The sequence below is a fragment of the Solea solea genome, chromosome 2 (genome assembly GCF_958295425.1).
Source record: "Solea solea chromosome 2, fSolSol10.1, whole genome shotgun sequence".
Classification (NCBI taxonomy): Eukaryota; Metazoa; Chordata; class Actinopteri; order Pleuronectiformes; family Soleidae; genus Solea; species Solea solea.
Window position 1 is genome coordinate 39400046 of NC_081135.1, and position 18664 is coordinate 39418709.

At 42.1% G+C, this 18664-nt stretch overlaps 2 protein-coding genes across 26 annotated transcripts in view; both read left to right on the forward strand.

Annotated features, from left to right (window-relative positions):
* Positions 1-18664, forward strand: part of ttn.2 (titin, tandem duplicate 2) — a 176830-nt gene that overhangs the window by 57054 nt on the left and 101112 nt on the right. For 16 of the 25 annotated variants that reach the window (XM_058617746.1, XM_058617865.1, XM_058617874.1 and 13 more), the window contains 15 exons: positions 152-338; positions 413-496; positions 910-1177; positions 1287-1547; positions 1961-2170; positions 2286-2363; positions 2463-2489; positions 3170-3226; positions 3368-3409; positions 3991-4029; positions 4758-4817; positions 5581-5655; positions 5823-5894; positions 6674-6751; positions 6844-6915. In XM_058617746.1, coding sequence (XP_058473729.1) covers positions 152-338; positions 413-496; positions 910-1177; positions 1287-1547; positions 1961-2170; positions 2286-2363; positions 2463-2489; positions 3170-3226; positions 3368-3409; positions 3991-4029; positions 4758-4817; positions 5581-5655; positions 5823-5894; positions 6674-6751; positions 6844-6915 — 1610 coding nt within the window. The remainder of the gene's footprint in view (positions 1-151; positions 339-412; positions 497-909; positions 1178-1286; positions 1548-1960; positions 2171-2285; positions 2364-2462; positions 2490-3169; positions 3227-3367; positions 3410-3990; positions 4030-4757; positions 4818-5580; positions 5656-5822; positions 5895-6673; positions 6752-6843; positions 6916-18664) is intronic. The other 9 variants (XM_058617753.1, XM_058617815.1, XM_058617840.1 and 6 more) reach the window with 7 other exon arrangements.
* LOC131446633 (protein TsetseEP-like) lies at positions 7632-9621 on the forward strand. Its single transcript, XM_058618012.1, has 4 exons — positions 7632-7689; positions 7912-8016; positions 8213-8320; positions 9010-9621. Exons 1-4 carry the CDS (start codon positions 7668-7670, stop codon positions 9396-9398), a joined length of 624 nt encoding a protein of 207 aa, XP_058473995.1. The 5' UTR covers positions 7632-7667; the 3' UTR covers positions 9399-9621.

Consider the following 18664-nt stretch of genomic DNA (forward strand, 5'->3'; position numbering starts at 1 on the left):
ATGTTTTCTTTCACTTCAAAATAAATCACCCGGATTGTACTGTGTGTGCTACAAGGCATCTCACAGACTCTGATAATGGAAATCCACCATCAACAATTTGCATATTGTCCTGTCCCTTGTCTGAAGATGTTTACTTTGTTTTTGTCCTCAGAACACCATCGAAGCAGAAGAGTCCAAAGGAGGAGAAGGACATTGACATTGTTGAGCTGTTGAGGAACGTGGACCCCAAAGAGTACGAGAAATACGCCCGAATGTATGGCATCACGGACTATCGTGGCCTGCTGCAGGCAATCGAGCAGCTGAAGAAGGAGAAAGCTGAAGAAAGTGGAGTGAGACCGGTAAAGTCCTGCACGGTCAGAGAGTCTCTTGTGTGTTTGTCTGCAGATGTTCTCACAAATGTTGCTGTTGACAGGAACTGGAACGTGGAGACAGAGAGTCGGACGAGGACATGGCCCGGCTGGTGGCCGACCTGCAGAAGAGGATGGAGCGCACAGAGGTCAGGAGACATTCACCGTCCATCCTCCAGTTGTTAGGACATTCAGAAACAGACTCTGAGTCACAGTCATGTGCACAAACAAAATGGAAACTATGGAAAATACCAAACTGTTGAAGTGACTAATATCTGAGGGCTTATTCTTGAGCAAATTTTCAGAAGTTAGCAGGTTGTCCAACCTCCTCAAACATTATGAGTCTCAGTGCTGATTGACTTTGACATCAAAATATTGTCAAAGTTTCCTTGAGTTTAAAGCTTAAGACTTCGCGTGATATGTGTCACATGGAGCATTTGAAACAGAATCCGTGTGATGTCTGTGATACAGTGATAGCAGCTGGCGTTAAAACCACCCCGCCTACAGTGTGAACTGAGAGCTCTGGTGTTTCTTTGGCTAATGGCCTCTGTTGTTCCCGTAGCCTGTCACGGTGGTGAAGGACATCGCCGATCAGACCGTCTTTTCCAACAAAGAGGTGACGTTCGAGTGCGAGATCAAGATCAACTATCCAGAGATCACTTTGTCCTGGTACAAGGGCACGCAGAAACTGGACACCAGCGACAAGTACGACATCAGCATCAGCGGCGACCGACACCTGCTCAAGATCAAGAAGTGCCGGTCGTCCGATCAGGGCAACTACCGGGTGGTGTGTGGGCCACACATCTCCAGTGCCAAGCTCACCGTCATGGGTCAGTACAAAACATGGTCACATGGTGGGGACAGTGCTTTTTCACCCCTCTGATGATTGTTATCCATCGAGTTGATTAACTAACTGTTGTGCCTTTTGTTGTCTTCCAGAGGCGGAGGTTGAAAAGCACCTGGAAGACACATCCGGTAAGGAAGGACAGTCGTGTACTCTGTCTTGTCAGTTGTCCATCCCTAATGTAGAGGCTCAGTGGTTTAAAAATGGCAAGCAGTTAGAGATGAAGGGCAGGTACACGTCTGAGGTGAAACACAAGGTTCAGAAGCTTCTGATCAGAGACCTGAAGCAGGAAGACCAGGGTCGATACACCTGCAGGTACCAGCACCTGGAGTCAACGGCCGACCTCTGGGTGGAAGGTTTGTACCTGGAAACCTTCCTGCAACTATGTAGACGTGGTGGATGTTCTACCCGTTCACTAACCTCTTACGTGTCAACTCATCAAACTCTCAAACTAACGTCGAAGAATTGGATTGATCCTCTTTTTTCCCTCTTTCTTCTGGGATTTCTCCTCCTCTGTCTTAACATCCTTTACTCCTCTCCTCTCCTGGATCATCTCGTAGAAACGTCCACCATCGTCTCATTTGTTGTCCTCTCACATCTGTCTCGACTCAAATCCACCCTCCTCCCAACAACAATCCAAATTAACTGTCCCAAAAAACATCATCATCATTTCTAACCGTGTTGGCTGTTAGCGGTCAGTTGCTGTCATGCATTCCCAGTTGTGATGCCAGAACATACGTTTACCCATTCACGTCTTTATCTGTTTTAGCTGAGCAAATTCATTTCACCAAACGCATCCACAATGTTGAAGTCAACGAGCGGCAGTCGGCCACCTTTGAGTGCGAGGTGTCCTTTGACAACGCGATCGTTTCATGGTACAAAGACACCTGGGAACTGAAAGAAAGCACTAAGTACAACTTCACAAGCGAGGGCCGAAGACATTTCATGGTCATCCGAAATGTGACCATTGAAGACGAAGGTGTGTAGAGCGCCATCCAGGCCCAAAGGCCCAGAACAAAGCCCTGTAGATTTTTTTTTTCTGATTGTTTTTTGTGCCTTGAGTGTTAAACGTCTTCATTACTAATCCCATGTAGGCGTGTACTCAGTGATTGTGAGGTTGGAGCCCAGAGGAGAGGCTAAGAGCACAGCTGAGCTTTATTTGTCTGGCAAAGGTACAGTTTTTAGTCAGACGCCACCTTTTCTGTTCTGTTTTGTTTTTGTGTGTTTGAGTCTTTAACCCTTTGTTCACTCTCTCCCTCTTGTCTCCACAGAAATTGAATTAGCGATGGTGCCAACAGGTAAGTTTTCACCTGAGACTTCCTGAAAAATCCTCTTGTTCTCTGGAAAGATACGATTTGATCACACATCAAAATAAAAATCATCCACGTTCAGTTTATTGGAGGGAATTCACATTATTTTGAAAATCGTGAACATGAAAATGTTGTTAGTGATTTATAACAATCTTATTTATTGCAATAATATGGTTTAACATATTGTTTTTGTCAGACAAGAAGCTTAGCTTAGCTTAGCACAGCACAGAGAGCACTAACTGTTGGTCAATGTACCTACAGACACCTTGCATTATAATCTAATTAACATAATTAAGGTTATTGTTAGAGTCGTTTGACAAACGGAACAAATAAAAACTGTGGCTAAGTGATGCTAGCTGTTAACAGTTAAGATAAAAATATATCTTTTTGTCGGTTTTGTGTATTTGGAACCAAAGTTTGGTATCAGTTTTGAATGTTTAACAGTGAAAGTCATGAGAAAATCATCACTGCAGGCAGCCACAACGCAAGCTAGCATGTGGGTTAACATTGGCATAACGCAGGAAATAGACTGAAGAAAAAAAATGGAAGGTTGGAATTTTCTTAAAGCTGCAGAACAAGAGGATTTTCCTCAAAGTCGATCGTTAATATAAAATTGTTAAAAACACTTGGTCACGTGACCCTGATGAGTCTCGTTTCATTTGCTTCAGATGTTCCTGACACGTCCATCCAGAGGCCTGACATGCCCTCATCCATGGCAATCCAAGGTAAAAATGATTATATTATATACATTTAGAATTAATAAATTAACTTCTAATTCATCTAAATCTTTAGGAATCTAAATAATAGACTTTATAATCAGATATTAGACTTTATCCTAAAACAAATACGTATTCTGTCTTTTAAAGAATCTTCTGAGTTCTATTACGAAGAAAAAGCCGAACAAAGAGGTACTTGTTTGTGTTTGTGACGCTTCATACGTACATGTTATTGAACTCAAGGGATAAGTGATTATATGAGGTACTGACTGTGCTGTGAGCGCCCCCTGCTGCTGAGAAGCAGCATAAGACACAGATAGTTCAGGAAACTGAATCAGTAAAGCACTCACTCTCCCACACCAAAGCCCAGAGAGAAAACCAGTGATTTTAACATCACACACACAGGAGCTGCTGGTCCTCTGCTGCCTCGTGTGGTCACTTTGTGTCACTGAGGTTAATTTGAATGAAGGATTTCAAACACTGAAGTGACAAAATCAGACATTTGAACTTAATGACGGAGGCAGCAGTGGATCAACAACTGCTGTGTGTGTGTGTGTGATGTTAAAATCACTGATTTTCTCTATGAGCTTTGGTGTGAGAGAGTGAGTGCTTTACAAACTTCAGTCTAACAGTGAGATAAAGACGTGATCATGTGGTTCTCAGCAGCAGGGGGCGCTCACAACACGAGTGTGTGTGTGTGTGTGTGTCACACTAACGTCTTTGTTCTTTTTGATGGAAACAAAAACAAATCTTGTTCTTTTTTAAAACCTCAGCTGAATTCTCGTATGAGGAGCTGGAGGTGGAGCAGCGAGGTACAGATGCTTCTCTTCTTCTTCTTCTTCTTCTTCTAGTTCTCTCCATCATCATCATCATCAGAACCATCGCAACACTTTGAGCAGATCTGGGTCAAACACAGAGAAATAGAAACAAAAACATACATTCAGATTAGAAAATGCTGCAGATTAAAACTCATGTCACAAAAACAAAGATTAGAGGATTTTTAACCCTGCAGATTATTTTTTTTCAAATTAATTTGACCACAGTTGTTTTTTTAACCTGAATCTGCATTCATCATTTCACCTTCACCCTGTCACGTCCTCATAAAACATTCTTCTTTTTTCACTCTTCGTAATAAATTGTTGCTTAGTAAACATTAAAGGTCCAATATGCAATACCCTCAAGCTCCACTGGTCGTCACTGTTGAGCACAGTGATGTTATGCCCCCGGTGGTCAGACCCAGTCACTGCAGCTTCAGGCATCTGTTGTCGCGAATTAGAACTTTAATTATTTTTTTACACATGAACGTGTGATGTTTCATTTCTTTTTTCTACATCTTTTCTTTCTTCAGCTGTTGTTGTTGTTTTTGCTGCTGTTGTTGTTGCTGTCGTTGTTGCTGTTGTTGTTGCTGTTGCCGTCGTTGTTGTTGTTGCTGTTGTCGTTGCTGTTGTTGTTGCTGTGCTTGTTGTTGTTATTGTTGTTGATGTTGTTGTTGTTGTAATCTTCACTGTGAAGTCTCTTTTTTGTTGTTGTTTGATCACAGTCGAGTTTCAGAGCTGGACTGAAGAAACCAAACAAACACAAAAGGTTCTCAAACCTAAAGGTATCACAGCTGAGTGTGTGTGTGTGTGTATGGTCTTTATTTACAGATTACTCACTTCAGATTACAGTTTTCAGTTTTACAGATGAGCTGCTGATTGTATTATGGATGACACCACACATTTCACATCAGATTATTCTAGAATACACAGTAAAATACAGATTATACTGCAGATTACAATCTAGTTTACATACAGTCATTGATGACACTGTAGATTATTGCAGAGTACACTATAGGTTTCAGATTAAAATGTACACTACAGATGACACAACAGATTATTCTGCAGATTACAGGTTACATTAGACATACTGCAAACTACATATGTGGATGACACTACAGATTACAGTTTTGCTGCATATTACACTGTACATTACATTGCAGATTACAAATTATAGATGAAACTGCAGGTTACACAACATATTGCAGGTTATGCTAGAGGTTTTACTGCAGATTACTCAACAGATACTTATTTTCGATACTCCAGATTACATATTACACAATAGATTACAATATATATTACAGATTACATTATAGATACTTTAGATTAGGTATTACACTATAGATTACAGATTACATTATAGATACTGCAGATTTTAGATGAAACTACAGATTACACAGTGTCTGTCACATTGTTGTGTTTGATGTGAGTTTTTCAGCAGCTCTGAGCAGAAGCTCAGTTTCCTTGTTTATATGAACTGATGAAGAAGATGATGACGATGAAGATGACCCTTTGTGTGTGTGTGTGTGTGTGTGTGTTTAATCTCAGCTGCTGATCGTGTTGTCGTTGAGGAGAAGGTGGAGACACGTAGAGTTGAAGTGAGAGAACAGACACCAACCAAAGGTAAGAAGCTGTTGCTGTAACATCTTTACTCTGTGTCTTTGTTACTGTTTCGTTGTCAGCAGTTGAGTTTCTGCGCTTCTTTGCTGCACATGCACACGCACGCACACCCACACACATGCACACACACGCGCACACACACACACTTAACACACTCGTGTCTTTTCAAGTTCCTAAAGTTGAAGAGAAAAAGCCTGAAGAGAAGCTGAAAGCAGCGGTGAAGGAGCCGACGCCACGAAAAGGTACTGATGATACACTCATCAATCTTTGTGTGTGTGTGTGTGTGTGTGTGTGTGTGTGACCTTTCACCCTGAAACTTCTCTTAAAGCTTCATTTTTTTAAGTGTTTTTGTTTGAGAAGCCTGAGACTCAGAGGCTCCGCCTCAGTGACAACATGGCTGCCAAAAAACAGATTTTAGCCATGTAGCAAGAGACTTGTGTCGTAAAAGTTTCTACGATCTCTACGTCACATGATCACGTCTTTATCTACGTCACATGATCGCGACTTCATCTACGTCACATGATCACGTCTTAATCTACGTCACATGATCACGTCTTTATCTACGTCACATGATCGTCTTTATCTGCGTCACATAATCGCGACTTTATCTACGTCACATGATCACGTCTTTATCTACGTCACATGATCGTGTCTTTATCTACGTCACATGATCGCGACTTCATCTACGTCACATGATCACGTCTTAATCTACGTCACATGATCACGTCTTTATCTACGTCACATGATCACGTCTTTATCCACGTCACATGATCAGGACTTTATTTACGTCACATGATCACGTCTTTATCTACGTCACATGATCACGACTTTAGCTACGTCACATGATCACGACTTTATCTACGTCACATGATCACGTCTTTATCTCACTCTCTCACACCAAACTTAAACTTACGTAGATTTTATTCCACGAGTCTCTTGTGAAGTCGCTGGCCTCAGACAGGGGGCGCTCAAAAACCTGAACTGTCTCTTTAATGTCTGACATTTTAATGACAATGTGAAGAAGCGCTGAGGAAGCCGGTGGAGGAGAAGGTTCCTGTGGTTTCAGTCCCAGAGAAGAAGGAAGCTCCTACTGTCACAGGTACAGACGATCAACGTGTGCTTGTTCACATTCATCCCTTCATCTTCTCTTTACGTCTCTACTTCACTGAGTGTTTGACTGTGTCTTCAAAGAAGCAGAGGAGGTGAAGAAACCGACCACGGCACCGTCTCTGCCCGACAAAAAGCCCGGAGTGCCACAGAAAGGTTAGCGTCCGTTAGCTTGTCACTGCTACGTAGCGTCTCACCTCTTCCTGTCTGTCACATTTGTTCTCCACGTCAGTTCAGCGTCGTCCGCTCTTCTGAACGCCTCTTTTTACTTAACCATGCTAGCACCACTTCATGCTAACATTAGCCACTGTCTGTCTTACCAACTTGAAGATGAGGCCAAACCTCAGGTGCCAGCAGAGCCCAAAAAGGTGGTGCCTACAGCCGAATCTGAACCCAAACCTGAACCCAAGCCTGAAGCTAAGCCAAAGAGCACTCCAGCTCCCAAAGCAGAACCTGAACCCAAACCAGCAAAGAAGGAGCTGGAGCCCGAAGCTGAGCCCGAAGCTAAGCCCGCACCGGTGAAGAAGCCGACCACGCCCCCGACTAAAGGTATTTCCTGCTTGGTTTGTGTCTTTATTTTTGTCTCATGTACAAACGTCTTTACTGTCGAGCTTCAAACATGGAAGCGAATCTTTGACTTTATCTGTGTCTGACTTTAAGTCCCTGAAGAAGCTGCAAAACCAAAGCTGGCAAAGGTCGAGCCTGAACCGGCGGTGACTGAACCAGAACCAGAGAAACTGAAACCTAAAGCAGCAGCAGTGCCTAAACCTGAGCCGGCTAAAGTTAAGCCAGAACCTGCCGCAGTTTCCAAACCTGAGCCCGTGGTGAAGAAACCCGAGGTGCCGAAACCAGAACCTTCAAAGGCCAAACCAGAACCTTCAAAGGCCAAACCAGAGCCAACGCCTGCCATGAAGGAACCCGCGAAGAAAGGTAGAGCAGCTGCGGTGGAGACGCAGTGCAGGAGTCTGTCTTTACTTGTTGCCTGACATTAGCTTAGAACAGTTAGCACAAAAACTCCTAACACTTCTGCAGCTTTGGTGGTGTGTGGGTCTGTCCGTCTGTCTGTCTGAACGTCTCTTCTGGTTTTGAGCTGTGAAACAACAGCAACTGTCTCAGTTTCAAATGTTTGACGAGTGACGTGTTCTCTTAAAGAACCAGAACCTCCAGCTCAGAAGAAGGTGGCGGCACCGGCGGCCCCACAGAAGCTGCAGAGTGAAGAAGAAGCACCACAGAAGAAGAAGCTGGTGGCAGCTAAAGGTACCTGTGGATGATCACGACTCTGCTGCTGCTCACACTAAAACTCTTACCCTACATCTCTAACGTCTTCTGTGCCGTGTCGAGTCTTAACGTCTAACCTGCGTCACTTCCTGTGTCTCACACTCGTTCAGAGTGCTGCTTCCTGCTCGCTCTTTTCTTCTGAGCCTCTAACGTTTGTCACTGATGCTCTTTAAAGTTCCCGTGGAGGAAAAAGTGTCCGAGCGTCCAGAAGCTGCCAAGAAACCGGACGCCGCCGTCGCCACTGTCGTCACCGCCAAAGACGAAGCGGTGAAGAAAGACAAAGGTAACGATCTCAGGGTGACGTTGCTCAGATTCCTGTTTCTAACTCAAAATAACAAAAACAAGTCCCGCCCTCATTACTGTGGCTCCGCCCCCATTTTTGACAGAAGAACATTATGAACGTTGATCATTCAAATTTTACAGTTCGACCACTGACTCCAGTGTGGGCTGCTGCCCCCTGGTGGACTGAGGTGGTACTGCAGGTACACATCTACTTCTACCCAGATTCAAATCTAAGTTTTTATTGTTTATAACATAAATTTGTGGAAATACTTGATCCCATAGAGTGCAACAGTAACTCCGCCCACTTTTATCCATGGATTCATTAAATCCTTACAAAATCATTTAAGAAGAATCGGGAGAGACACTTCACGATGAATCACTACGGTAAATTATATAATTTGGAGCAAATGAAATAACCAGAACCATCCCATAACTGATGAGAATGATTGGCTTATTTCATGTTTATCGGAATCGTCTGAAACACAGAAACAGTTAAAGTTAAAGTTAAAAATTCACCGCAGTAATCGCGGCTCGCTCACTTCCTGTACTTTGCTGGATTCATCAGGGCAGATAATTTGAGTGAATTCTTCCCTGTGGTGTTGAATGCTCCTCGTCTTTCGTGCGTCAGCACTTCTTCTTCTTCTTCTTCACAGTCTTGTGCATGTTTCTTTGTGTCAAACCCTCTTAAAGCTCCGATGCTCAAACCTCAACCAGTCCCCGAGGAGGCGCCACGGAAAAAAGAACCTCACGTGACCGAGGAGGTCGCTGTGTCGAAGGCACCTAAAAAACTACCTGAGACAGAAGCAAAGAAACCTGAGGTGAAGGTCAAACCCCCCGAGAGGGTTCCAGAGAAAGAACCGGCACCTGAGAGGAAATTGGACGAGGTTCCAAAGAAGGTGCCGGAGAAACGTCCCGAGGAAAGAGTCGTTGAGAAGAAACCTGTGAAGGTTCCTCCGAGAGAAGAGAGGAAACCAGAGCCTGAAGCTAAAGCTAAAGCTAAACGTGAAGTGGCAGAACCTCCTCTTAAAGGTACAGCTGAGACATTAACTCATCTCTTTCATCCTGTGCTGAGTACGTGAGCAACAGTTCAGTCACGTAGAGTTTAAACTGCGATGATCCGACATTGTCACGTCTTATTCACGATAAGTAGCAGCAGTTAATCGTCGGTAAATCATTAACAAACAACGGAAATTGTCAAAGTTGACGTAATTTGAACATCAACAAAAAGATCGGACGTCACAAACTGAGCTGTTGCCACGCCCACACAGGGTTTGCTAACGTCTTCTGTGTTTTCTGTGTGTTTTTGTCGGAATTCTCTTCTTTGAAAAAACAATCTTGGATTTAATTTAAAAAACAACAAACTGATTCTTCAAAAGATAAAGAAACATCGAAGCCTGAGAAGATTCATCCCACTGAGGTCGAGCCGGAGAAACGAGTCTCTGCTCCTGAGAAAGGTACAGACCGTCAGAAACACAATGACGTTCTTTAACCGCAGCCTCTTAATCTCTTAATCTGTGTGTCGTCTCTGTCTAACATCACTGACCGACTCTGTGTTTTGTTGTCACTTCTTGGCGCCGCCACATGACGCCTGTCCTTCAACGTCTCTTACAAACGTGCAGCAGTTAAGATCGAGCTACGTGAAGGAGCTCGGAGGAAACAGGAAGTCCACTACGTGGCAGAGGAAGTGGCTCCTGCAGAGGAGGTGTGGGAACACGAAGAGGCCATGGTGGAACACGTCCAAGTGTCCTACGAGGACAAAGTGTCTCCTCTGAGCGAGACCATTGTGTCAATGTCAAAAGTCAACGTCTTAAGTCGGAGAGAGAAGCCGCCGACTGAGCCGAGCGAGACGTCTGTTACTGACGCTTTAAAGACGAAGAGCAGCGAACAAAGTGTAGCTGTAATCCAGCAGATTAAATCTGTCACAACTCTGCACGAACAACCCTTAACTGATCAAACTGAGAGCAAGTTTGTCAGGACGATAGAGACGCTGACAAAAGACCAGGTTTATCAACAAGAAATGAGTGTCATCGCGGAAAAAGGACGCGAGTTAATCATTAAAACAGAGACGCGAACAAGAGACAGAGCAGAGGACAGAGCCCCTCCAGTTTTAATCAGCACAGAATCAAGAAGACCAAGTGAAACATTGACAGAAGTCGAAATAAAAGCCATGAAAAAGCCAGAGGAAAAAGCCAGGAAAAGTGAGACAGATAGAAAAGTTAAAGTTGACGTTAAAGACGTGAAAATAGTCCAGGAGGAGATCAACAGAAGACCTGACCAGACCGCTCTTACAACAAAGGTTCAAATAAAAGCTGACGTTGACGTCAAACCTAAAGCATCAGTAACGGACGTTGAGCTGAAGATCGAGCAGCAGACTGAGTTTGAATCAGTCACAGCAAAACCTGAACCAGAACTCCAGAAGAAGGAAGTTCACAAAGACGTAAAACCCTCAGTCGCTTCAGAACCAGAGAGGAAACGGGTTTCCCCACAAACACACGACAGAGGTATGAAGAGAACGTCTTTCTTTTTGAATCCAGATCAGGATCCTCACGTTTGTTTTCTGTGATATTTTGAAGGGGAATCTTTTTTTACCCTCTCTGTGATTTAAATCTTTCTTCTTTTGTCTCTTAAACGTCGTGCGTTAACAACTGATTATCTTTTAAGCAACAGAAGCCAAGGCAGTGACCACGCCCACTTCTCTTCCCGAAAAACAAGTGGAGATCAAAGGAAAAACACCAGAAAAAGGTACAACCAAACGTCTTCCTGTCCTCGGAGGATGTCGTCTTTGTAACGTCTCTGTTTGTCTCCTTTAACTCCAAGTTTGTGTCTGTTTTTGTCTTCTTCTAACATCTTGGCACCGACACATGGTGCCTTTTCTTTACCTCTTAAACTCTTCCGTCTTCAAGGGGGCAGCACTGGTCTTTTAAGGGATGAGAAAAGAGCTGGAGCTCGGATGATCGCAGTGATTCTCCCATCAGAGGGTGTGTCCTCGGGAGAAGACGAAGAAAAAGATCAAATAAATCTCAAGGACGTGAAATCTGAATCTGTTACTGAGGGTTCAAAGCCACGAGGACTTAAAACGAGACGCGTTCCCAAAACTAAAGAAAAGGTCGTCAGGACAGGAAGTGAATGTTTGGAGGACAAAGTTCAGCGAGTTGAAAAGTTCCCTGTCCCAGAAACCGAATCTCAAAAAGCGAGCACTGAAATAATCGACGTTAAAAAAGACGCGAAAGAAGCTTCTCAAAGTCGTGAAAGGAAAACCGTTGCTGATAAAAAACAACTGATAAAAGCTCAAGATAAACCTGAATTATTAGTTACAAAACCAGACTTAACCAATGAAAAAGACAGAACACCTTCAGAAAACGCTGGTTGTCCTCTAGAGGGTGAAAACCCTGAAAACACCACAGAGATGCAACAATCTCATTCCTCTGAGCTTCAGAAAGAAGGAATAAAAGAGTCTGAGGCAGCAGAAGAAAATCTTTATTCATCAAAGACAGAAAAAACATTTTCAAAGAAACAAGTCAGACAAGAGAAACCTCCAGAAAACGTGTCTCGTCCTAAAATTCAAAAAGACTTTGCAAATGAAAAATCACAGGAGGAAAAATCTCCGGTGCCTGAATCTGTTTTGTCCAAAGTGGTTTCACTTAAAGACAAGTTAGTCAAAGTCCAACGTCCACAATCACAGACACAAAACCAAAGCATCTCTGACTTCTCTGAGGAACCAGATCAACGTGTCAGGGTTAGCATCGAGGACAACGCAGAGACACGTACAACAATCACAGATTCCACCAAAGACGATGTTAGTGAAGATTATGTTGAACAAATTCCATCTGATTTCAAATCTAAGGAGTTCGAGATAAAGGTCCAAGCTGACACGACAACAACTGACAGCACACATGTCCGAGGTCCTCAAACCACAGAGAAGAAGAAAAAAATAACTTCAGCCAAAGTAAAACAAATTTCAGTTAAAAACAAACCGCAAATCACTGGAGTTTCACTGAGAGGCAAAGAGGAGGAAAAACACAAAGTTCGGTCTGCCAAGGACGACTCAACTTTGACGACAAATAAAGTGAAATTGCTGGAAGACGCGCAACAGAGTCGATATTCTGAGGTAGAAAAAATGACATCGGAAGAGTTCGTAATGACAGACGCAGAAAAACGTGTCTCAGAAATCCTTCATGTGGAGGAAGAAGAGGCTGAAAAAGACAAATCTGAGGAGATTAAAGCCAAAGAATCAGTGAAAGCTGAGGAAACATCAGAGACGGAAGAAGAAAATATTTATTTTCAAGGAAAAAGAGAGGGAGACGAAATGTCCCCTGACTCTGAAATAAATGTCAAACCATCAGAGACACACGGGGCTGAGGTCAAAAGCCCTAAAATGACTAAAACTGAAAAGCATAAAGTCAGAGTGACAGAGACAGTCAGACCTGAAGAGTCCGTTCAATCAAATCTCAGCACAGTTAAAGACGTTACGCTGATCAAAGAGACCAGATCATCCTTGAGTCTTTCAGTTACAGATGAATTAGCAGGAGAAAGATGTCGTAAAACTGACGCTGACGTAGATCAAACTCCGACAGAAGAGACAAAACCGTCCAGAATGAACAAAGTTAGGACAAAAAGTTTAGATTTTCCCGAACCAGAGCAGAAACTCAGCAAACCTCAAAAGATCCTTAGAAAAGACAAGCTGAAGGTCAGAACAGTTACAGAACTAGCACTTGAAGAAGAACCTTCTGAGATCAAAGAAAATGTCTTGGTTCCAAAAGATTTAGCTTCAAAGAAATCAAAATCTGTGAAGGAGAGACAACAAAAACCTGATGTAGACCAACAAACCCTTCCAACGTCTGTTAGTGTTCAGGATAAAACCAAAACAGTGAGTTTAGTTAAAGATGGTTCATCTGAAAAAGATGTTGTCAATGAACTTAAAACAGGAGAAGTTATGACAGAGAGTAAATCAGTTTCTCCTGAAGAACCTCAAGAGAAACGGACCAAAATGACAGTAGATCAAGACCAAGTGAAGATCAGTACAGTTAGAGATAAAACATCTAAAGTTGCTCCTCTTAAAGAACCAAAGGAAACACCAGAAAAATGTCTCAGAAATGTGTCGGTTCCACCTTTGACAGAAGAAGCTTCTGAGATCAAAGAATCAGTCTTCACTCCAACAGATAAAGATGTAACTCCAAAGAAATCAAAAATTGTGAAGGTTCAAAGACAAAAACCTGATGTAGACCAAATAATCCTTCCAACGTCTCTTAGCGTTCAGGATAAAACCAAGAAAGTGAGTTTAGTTAAAGATGGTTCATCTGAAAAAGATGTTGTCAATGAACTTAAAACAGGAGAAGTTATGACAGAAAGTAAATCAGTTTCTCCTGAAGAACCTCAAGAGAAACGGACCAAAATGACAGTAGAGCAAGACCAAGTGAAGGTCAGTACAGTTAGAGATAAAACATCTAAAGTTGCTCCTCTTAAAGAACCAAGGGAAACACCAGAAAAATGTCTCAGACATGTGTCGGTTCCACCTTTGACAGAAGAAGCTTCTGAGATCAAAGAATCAGTCTTCACTCCAACTGATAAAGATGTAACTCCAAAGAAATCAAAAATTGTGAAGGTTCAAAGACAAAAACCTGATGTAGACCAAATAATCCTTCCAACGTCTCTTAGCGTTCAGGATAAAACCAAGAAATGGAGTTTAGTTAAAGATGGTTCAGCTGAAAAAGATGTTGAAACCAGTTGTCCTGAAGAAAAACGGACCAAAATGACAGTAGAGCAAGACCAAGTGAAGGTCAGTACAGTTAGGGATAAAACGTCTAAAGTTGCTCCTCTTAAAGAACCAAGGGAAACACCAGAAAAATGTCTCAGACATGTGTCGGTTCCACCTTTGACAGAAGAAACTTCAATAGAACTAGCACCTGAAGAACCTTCTGAAATCGAAGAATCTGTCTTGGTTCCAAAAGATTTAGCTTCAATGAAATCAAAATCTATGAAGGAGAGACGACAAAAACCTGATGTAGACCAACAAATCCTTCCAACGTCTGTTAGTGTTCAGGATAAAACCAAGAATGTGAGTTTAGTTAAAGATGGTTCAGCTGAAAAAGATGTTGTCAGTGAACTTAAAACAGGAGAAGTTAAGACAGAGAGTAAATCAGTTTCTCCTGAAGAACCTCAAGAGAAACGGACCAAAATGACAGTAGATCGAGACCAAGTGAAGGTCAGTACAGTTAGAGATAAAACATCTAAAGTTGCTCCTCTTAAAGAACCAAAAGCAACACCAGAAAAATGTCTCAGAAACGTGTCAGTTCCAACTTTGACAGAAGAAACTTCAAAAGAACTAGCACCTCAAGAACCTTCTGAGATCAATGAATCTGTCTTCACTCCAACTGATAAAGATGTAACTCCAAAGAAATCAAAAATTGTGAAGGTTCAAAGACAAAAACCTGATGTAGACCAACAAATCCTTCCAACATCTGTTAGTGTTCAGGATAAAACCAAAACAGTGAGTTTAGTTAAAGATGGTTTATCTGAAAAAAATGTTGTCAGTGAACTTAAAACAGGTGCAGTTATGACAGAGAGTAAATCAGTTTCTCCTGAAGAACCTCAAGAGAAACGGACCAAAATGACAGTAGATCAAGACCAAGTGAAGGTCAGTACAGTTAGAGATAAAACATCTAAAGTTGCTCCTCTTAAAGAACCAAAAGCAACACCAGAAAAATGTCTCAGAAACGTGTCGGTTCCACCTTTGACAGAAGAAACTTCAAAAGAAACTGAACTAGCACCTGAAGAACCTTCTGAAATTGAAGAATCTGTCTTGGTTCCAAAAGATTTAGCTTCAATGAAATCAAAATCTATGAAGGAGAGACGACAAAAACCTGATTTAGACCAACAAATCCTTCCAACGTCTGTTAGTGTTCAGGATAAAACCAAGAATGTGAGTTTAGTTAAAGATGGTTCAGCTGAAAAAGATGTTGTCAGTGAACTTAAAACAGGAGAAGTTAAGACAGAGAGTAAATCAGTTTCTCCTGAAGAACCTCAAGAGAAACGGACCAAAATGACAGTAGATCGAGACCAAGTGATGGTCAGTACAGTTAGAGATAAAACATCTAAAGTTGCTCCTCTTAAAGAACCAAAAGCAACACCAGAAAAATGTCTCAGAAACGTGTCAGTTCCAACTTTGACAGAAGAAACTTCAAAAGAACTAGCACCTCAAGAACCTTCTGAGATCAATGAATCTGTCTTCACTCCAACTGATAAAGATGTAACTCCAAAGAAATCAAAAATTGTGAAGGTTCAAAGACAAAAACCTGATGTAGACCAACAAATCCTTCCAACATCTGTTAGTGTTCAGGATAAAACCAAAACAGTGAGTTTAGTTAAAGATGGTTTATCTGAAAAAAATGTTGTCAGTGAACTTAAAACAGGTGCAGTTATGACAGAGAGTAAATCAGTTTCTCCTGAAGAACCTCAAGAGAAACGGACCAAAATGACAGTAGATCAAGACCAAGTGAAGGTCAGTACAGTTAGAGATAAAACATCTAAAGTTGCTCCTCTTAAAGAACCAAAAGCAACACCAGAAAAATGTCTCAGAAACGTGTCGGTTCCACCTTTGACAGAAGAAACTTCAAAAGAAACTGAACTAGCACCTGAAGAACCTTATGAAATCAAAGAATCTGTCTTCACTCCGACTGATAAAGATGTCACAATGACAAAAACTGAAACTATTGATGATAAGGATGCAAAAACTGCTTTTCCACAGCAGACAGTCATGGGTGATGATGAGGTCAAAGACATTAAAGTTGAAGACATTACGTCCAAAATAGTCCCAGATTCTGTCGTTGAAAAGAAGATGTTAAAAAGACAGCAAAAAGTTGAGAGTATGTTCTCAGACGCAGAGTCTAACGTGATCCTCACAAAGTCTTTAAAATCTCAGATGGTCAAAGACGGAGACTCTGTTTCAAAGTCAGAAATCATTTGTGTTAAAGAAAAAGCAGAACAAATCAACCGGACAAAAACTAGACAGAAGCAGAGTGTTTCTCCTGAGACACAGATGATTAGAGATGAACGACCTGATAATAAGAAATCGACTGAAACAGAAGAAAAACACAAGTTTGATAAAACAGAGAAAATAAATGAAGATGTAGAGGTAAAGAAACCAAAATCGCTAAAAGGTAAAAGATTGTCTCCAGTCCAGGCGGAGACAATCGTCGTCCAACACAAATATGGCAGAGTTTCTCCATGTGAAGCAAAACAGGAACAAGTTGAAAAAAGGTCTTCGGTGGCGCCTGTGATGGACGTTGCATCTAAAAGATCTTTAATCATCAAAGATGAAGATGTTAAATCTGAGAACCTGCAGCAATTTACTGTTTCTGATGAGCTGATGAAAGACACCGCAGCAGTTACAAGAGACATTTACGAGATGGAAAATGTCTTAGATCAAGATTTCAAACATCAGGAACAGAGAGAACATGAAAGTCAAAGCTCTGTGGTAGAAAAGAAAGTTCTAGAAAAACGATTAGAACTTAAAACAAAGAAAACAGAGAGACATTCTCAGAGAATGAAAAATGAGTCAGAAAACCAAGCAGCTCTTTTAGAACGAAGACACCAAACTATCACCAAAGACGGCGTGACAACGTCGTCAGATCCTTGTCCTCTGGAGAAGCTTCAGTCGCAGGTCGTCGTCGTAAAACACGAGCGTTTGACTGTTTCTCCGTTTGATTTAACAGAATCAAAACACGAGCAAGTGGAGAGAAGCTTTTCTGAGGCTCCTGTGATGAAAGTCGCATCTGAAAGATCTCTGATAGTGAAGGACGGAGAAGTGAAGTCTGACGCCGCGCAGCGGATTATCGCCACCGGTGAGCTGGTGAAAGATGTTGCATCAGTTCAAAGAGACGTTTACGAGCTTGATGAATCTTTAAAGAAAACAAACAACGGAAGCAGAGTCGAACAAATCAGGTCAAAAGTACTTCAGGATAAAACTGAGGAGGTTCAGTCTATGAGAGAAGAAGTGACAGAAAAACCTACAGGAACGGACAAAAGCAGAAAATATTCTCAGACGACAGAAACAAACCAAAGACAAAAGACTTCCATTATTCCAGAATCCAACAAAGAACAGACATTTGACAAAGATAAAAGTGAAGAAGTACAGTCCAAAACCGTTTCACTGAAACATAAACATGAATCTGTATCAGACGTCAAACAGGAACAAGTTCAGAGAACAAGTTCAGTTGCTCCTGTGATGAAAGTCGCATCCGAAAAACATCTCATTGTTAAAGATGGAGATTTGAAATCAGATGTTCTTCAGGGTTTCACTGAACCTGACGAGCTGCTCAAACATGGAGCATCGAGACAAGAGAGTTCTTTAAGAGGTCCAGAGTCCGTCAGAGAGAGAGTAGGATTCTTAGATACAAATATTCCATTTACAGTGGACAGGATTCAGTTTGAAGACAACACAACAGCAACAGAGAGCACAAGGACTCAGGTTACTCAGCAACTGGAGAAGAAAGAAACAGGTTATCGTCGTTCAAGACGAGATGAAGGCGAACGATTGTCTGCAAAGAAACTAGTTACAGAAAAATCACAGCAAATGGAAAGAAAAGCTTCAGTGACGCCGATGATGGACGTCGCAAACGAAAAACTGCAACAAGGTTTTCTATCAGACACGTCACAGAGACAGACGTCACCTGATGTTACATCGACGTGTAAAGTGTTAGATCAAACACTGCAACGTGAAAAACTCAAACACGCAAACGTTCCATCAGTTCAGAGTCAAAGAGCAGCAGAAACCACGCATGAAGAATTACTGCGTTCCTCAGAAAAACCAACCGCAACAAAACATAGTTTGTGTGAAAGTGACGGAGCTGAAGTTCAGTCAGAGGTCGCCAGAGTCCACGATGAAACAGGTGCAGTCAGTTCTGCTCAGGAGATGAAACTCAAACGTACCAAGCACAAAACTGAGGGGACGTTTGCAGAATCGCTCACAACAGATGCAACGGGAGGACAAATCCTTCAGGACGCAATCATGACAAAACAAGACGTTAGAACAAGTACGTCAAACACGCTAGAAAACGAGACAGAGATAGAGATAGAGACAGGGACAGGGACAGGGACAGAGACAGAGACAGGGACAGGGACAGGGACAGAGACAGAGACAGGGACAGGGAAATCCAAAATAATCAAAGCATTTAAAGAAAAAAAAAAAGCAGACAAAGAGCAAGAACAAATCAAAGGTGAGGTTTGGAAAGGTGACGTGGGCATGATGCATCGTCTTGAGTCCACGGTCAGAGAACCTTCAGTAACAGATGAAACCATACCAAAGAACACAAAGAAGACTGCAGACGACAAACCAGATCCTCCAGAA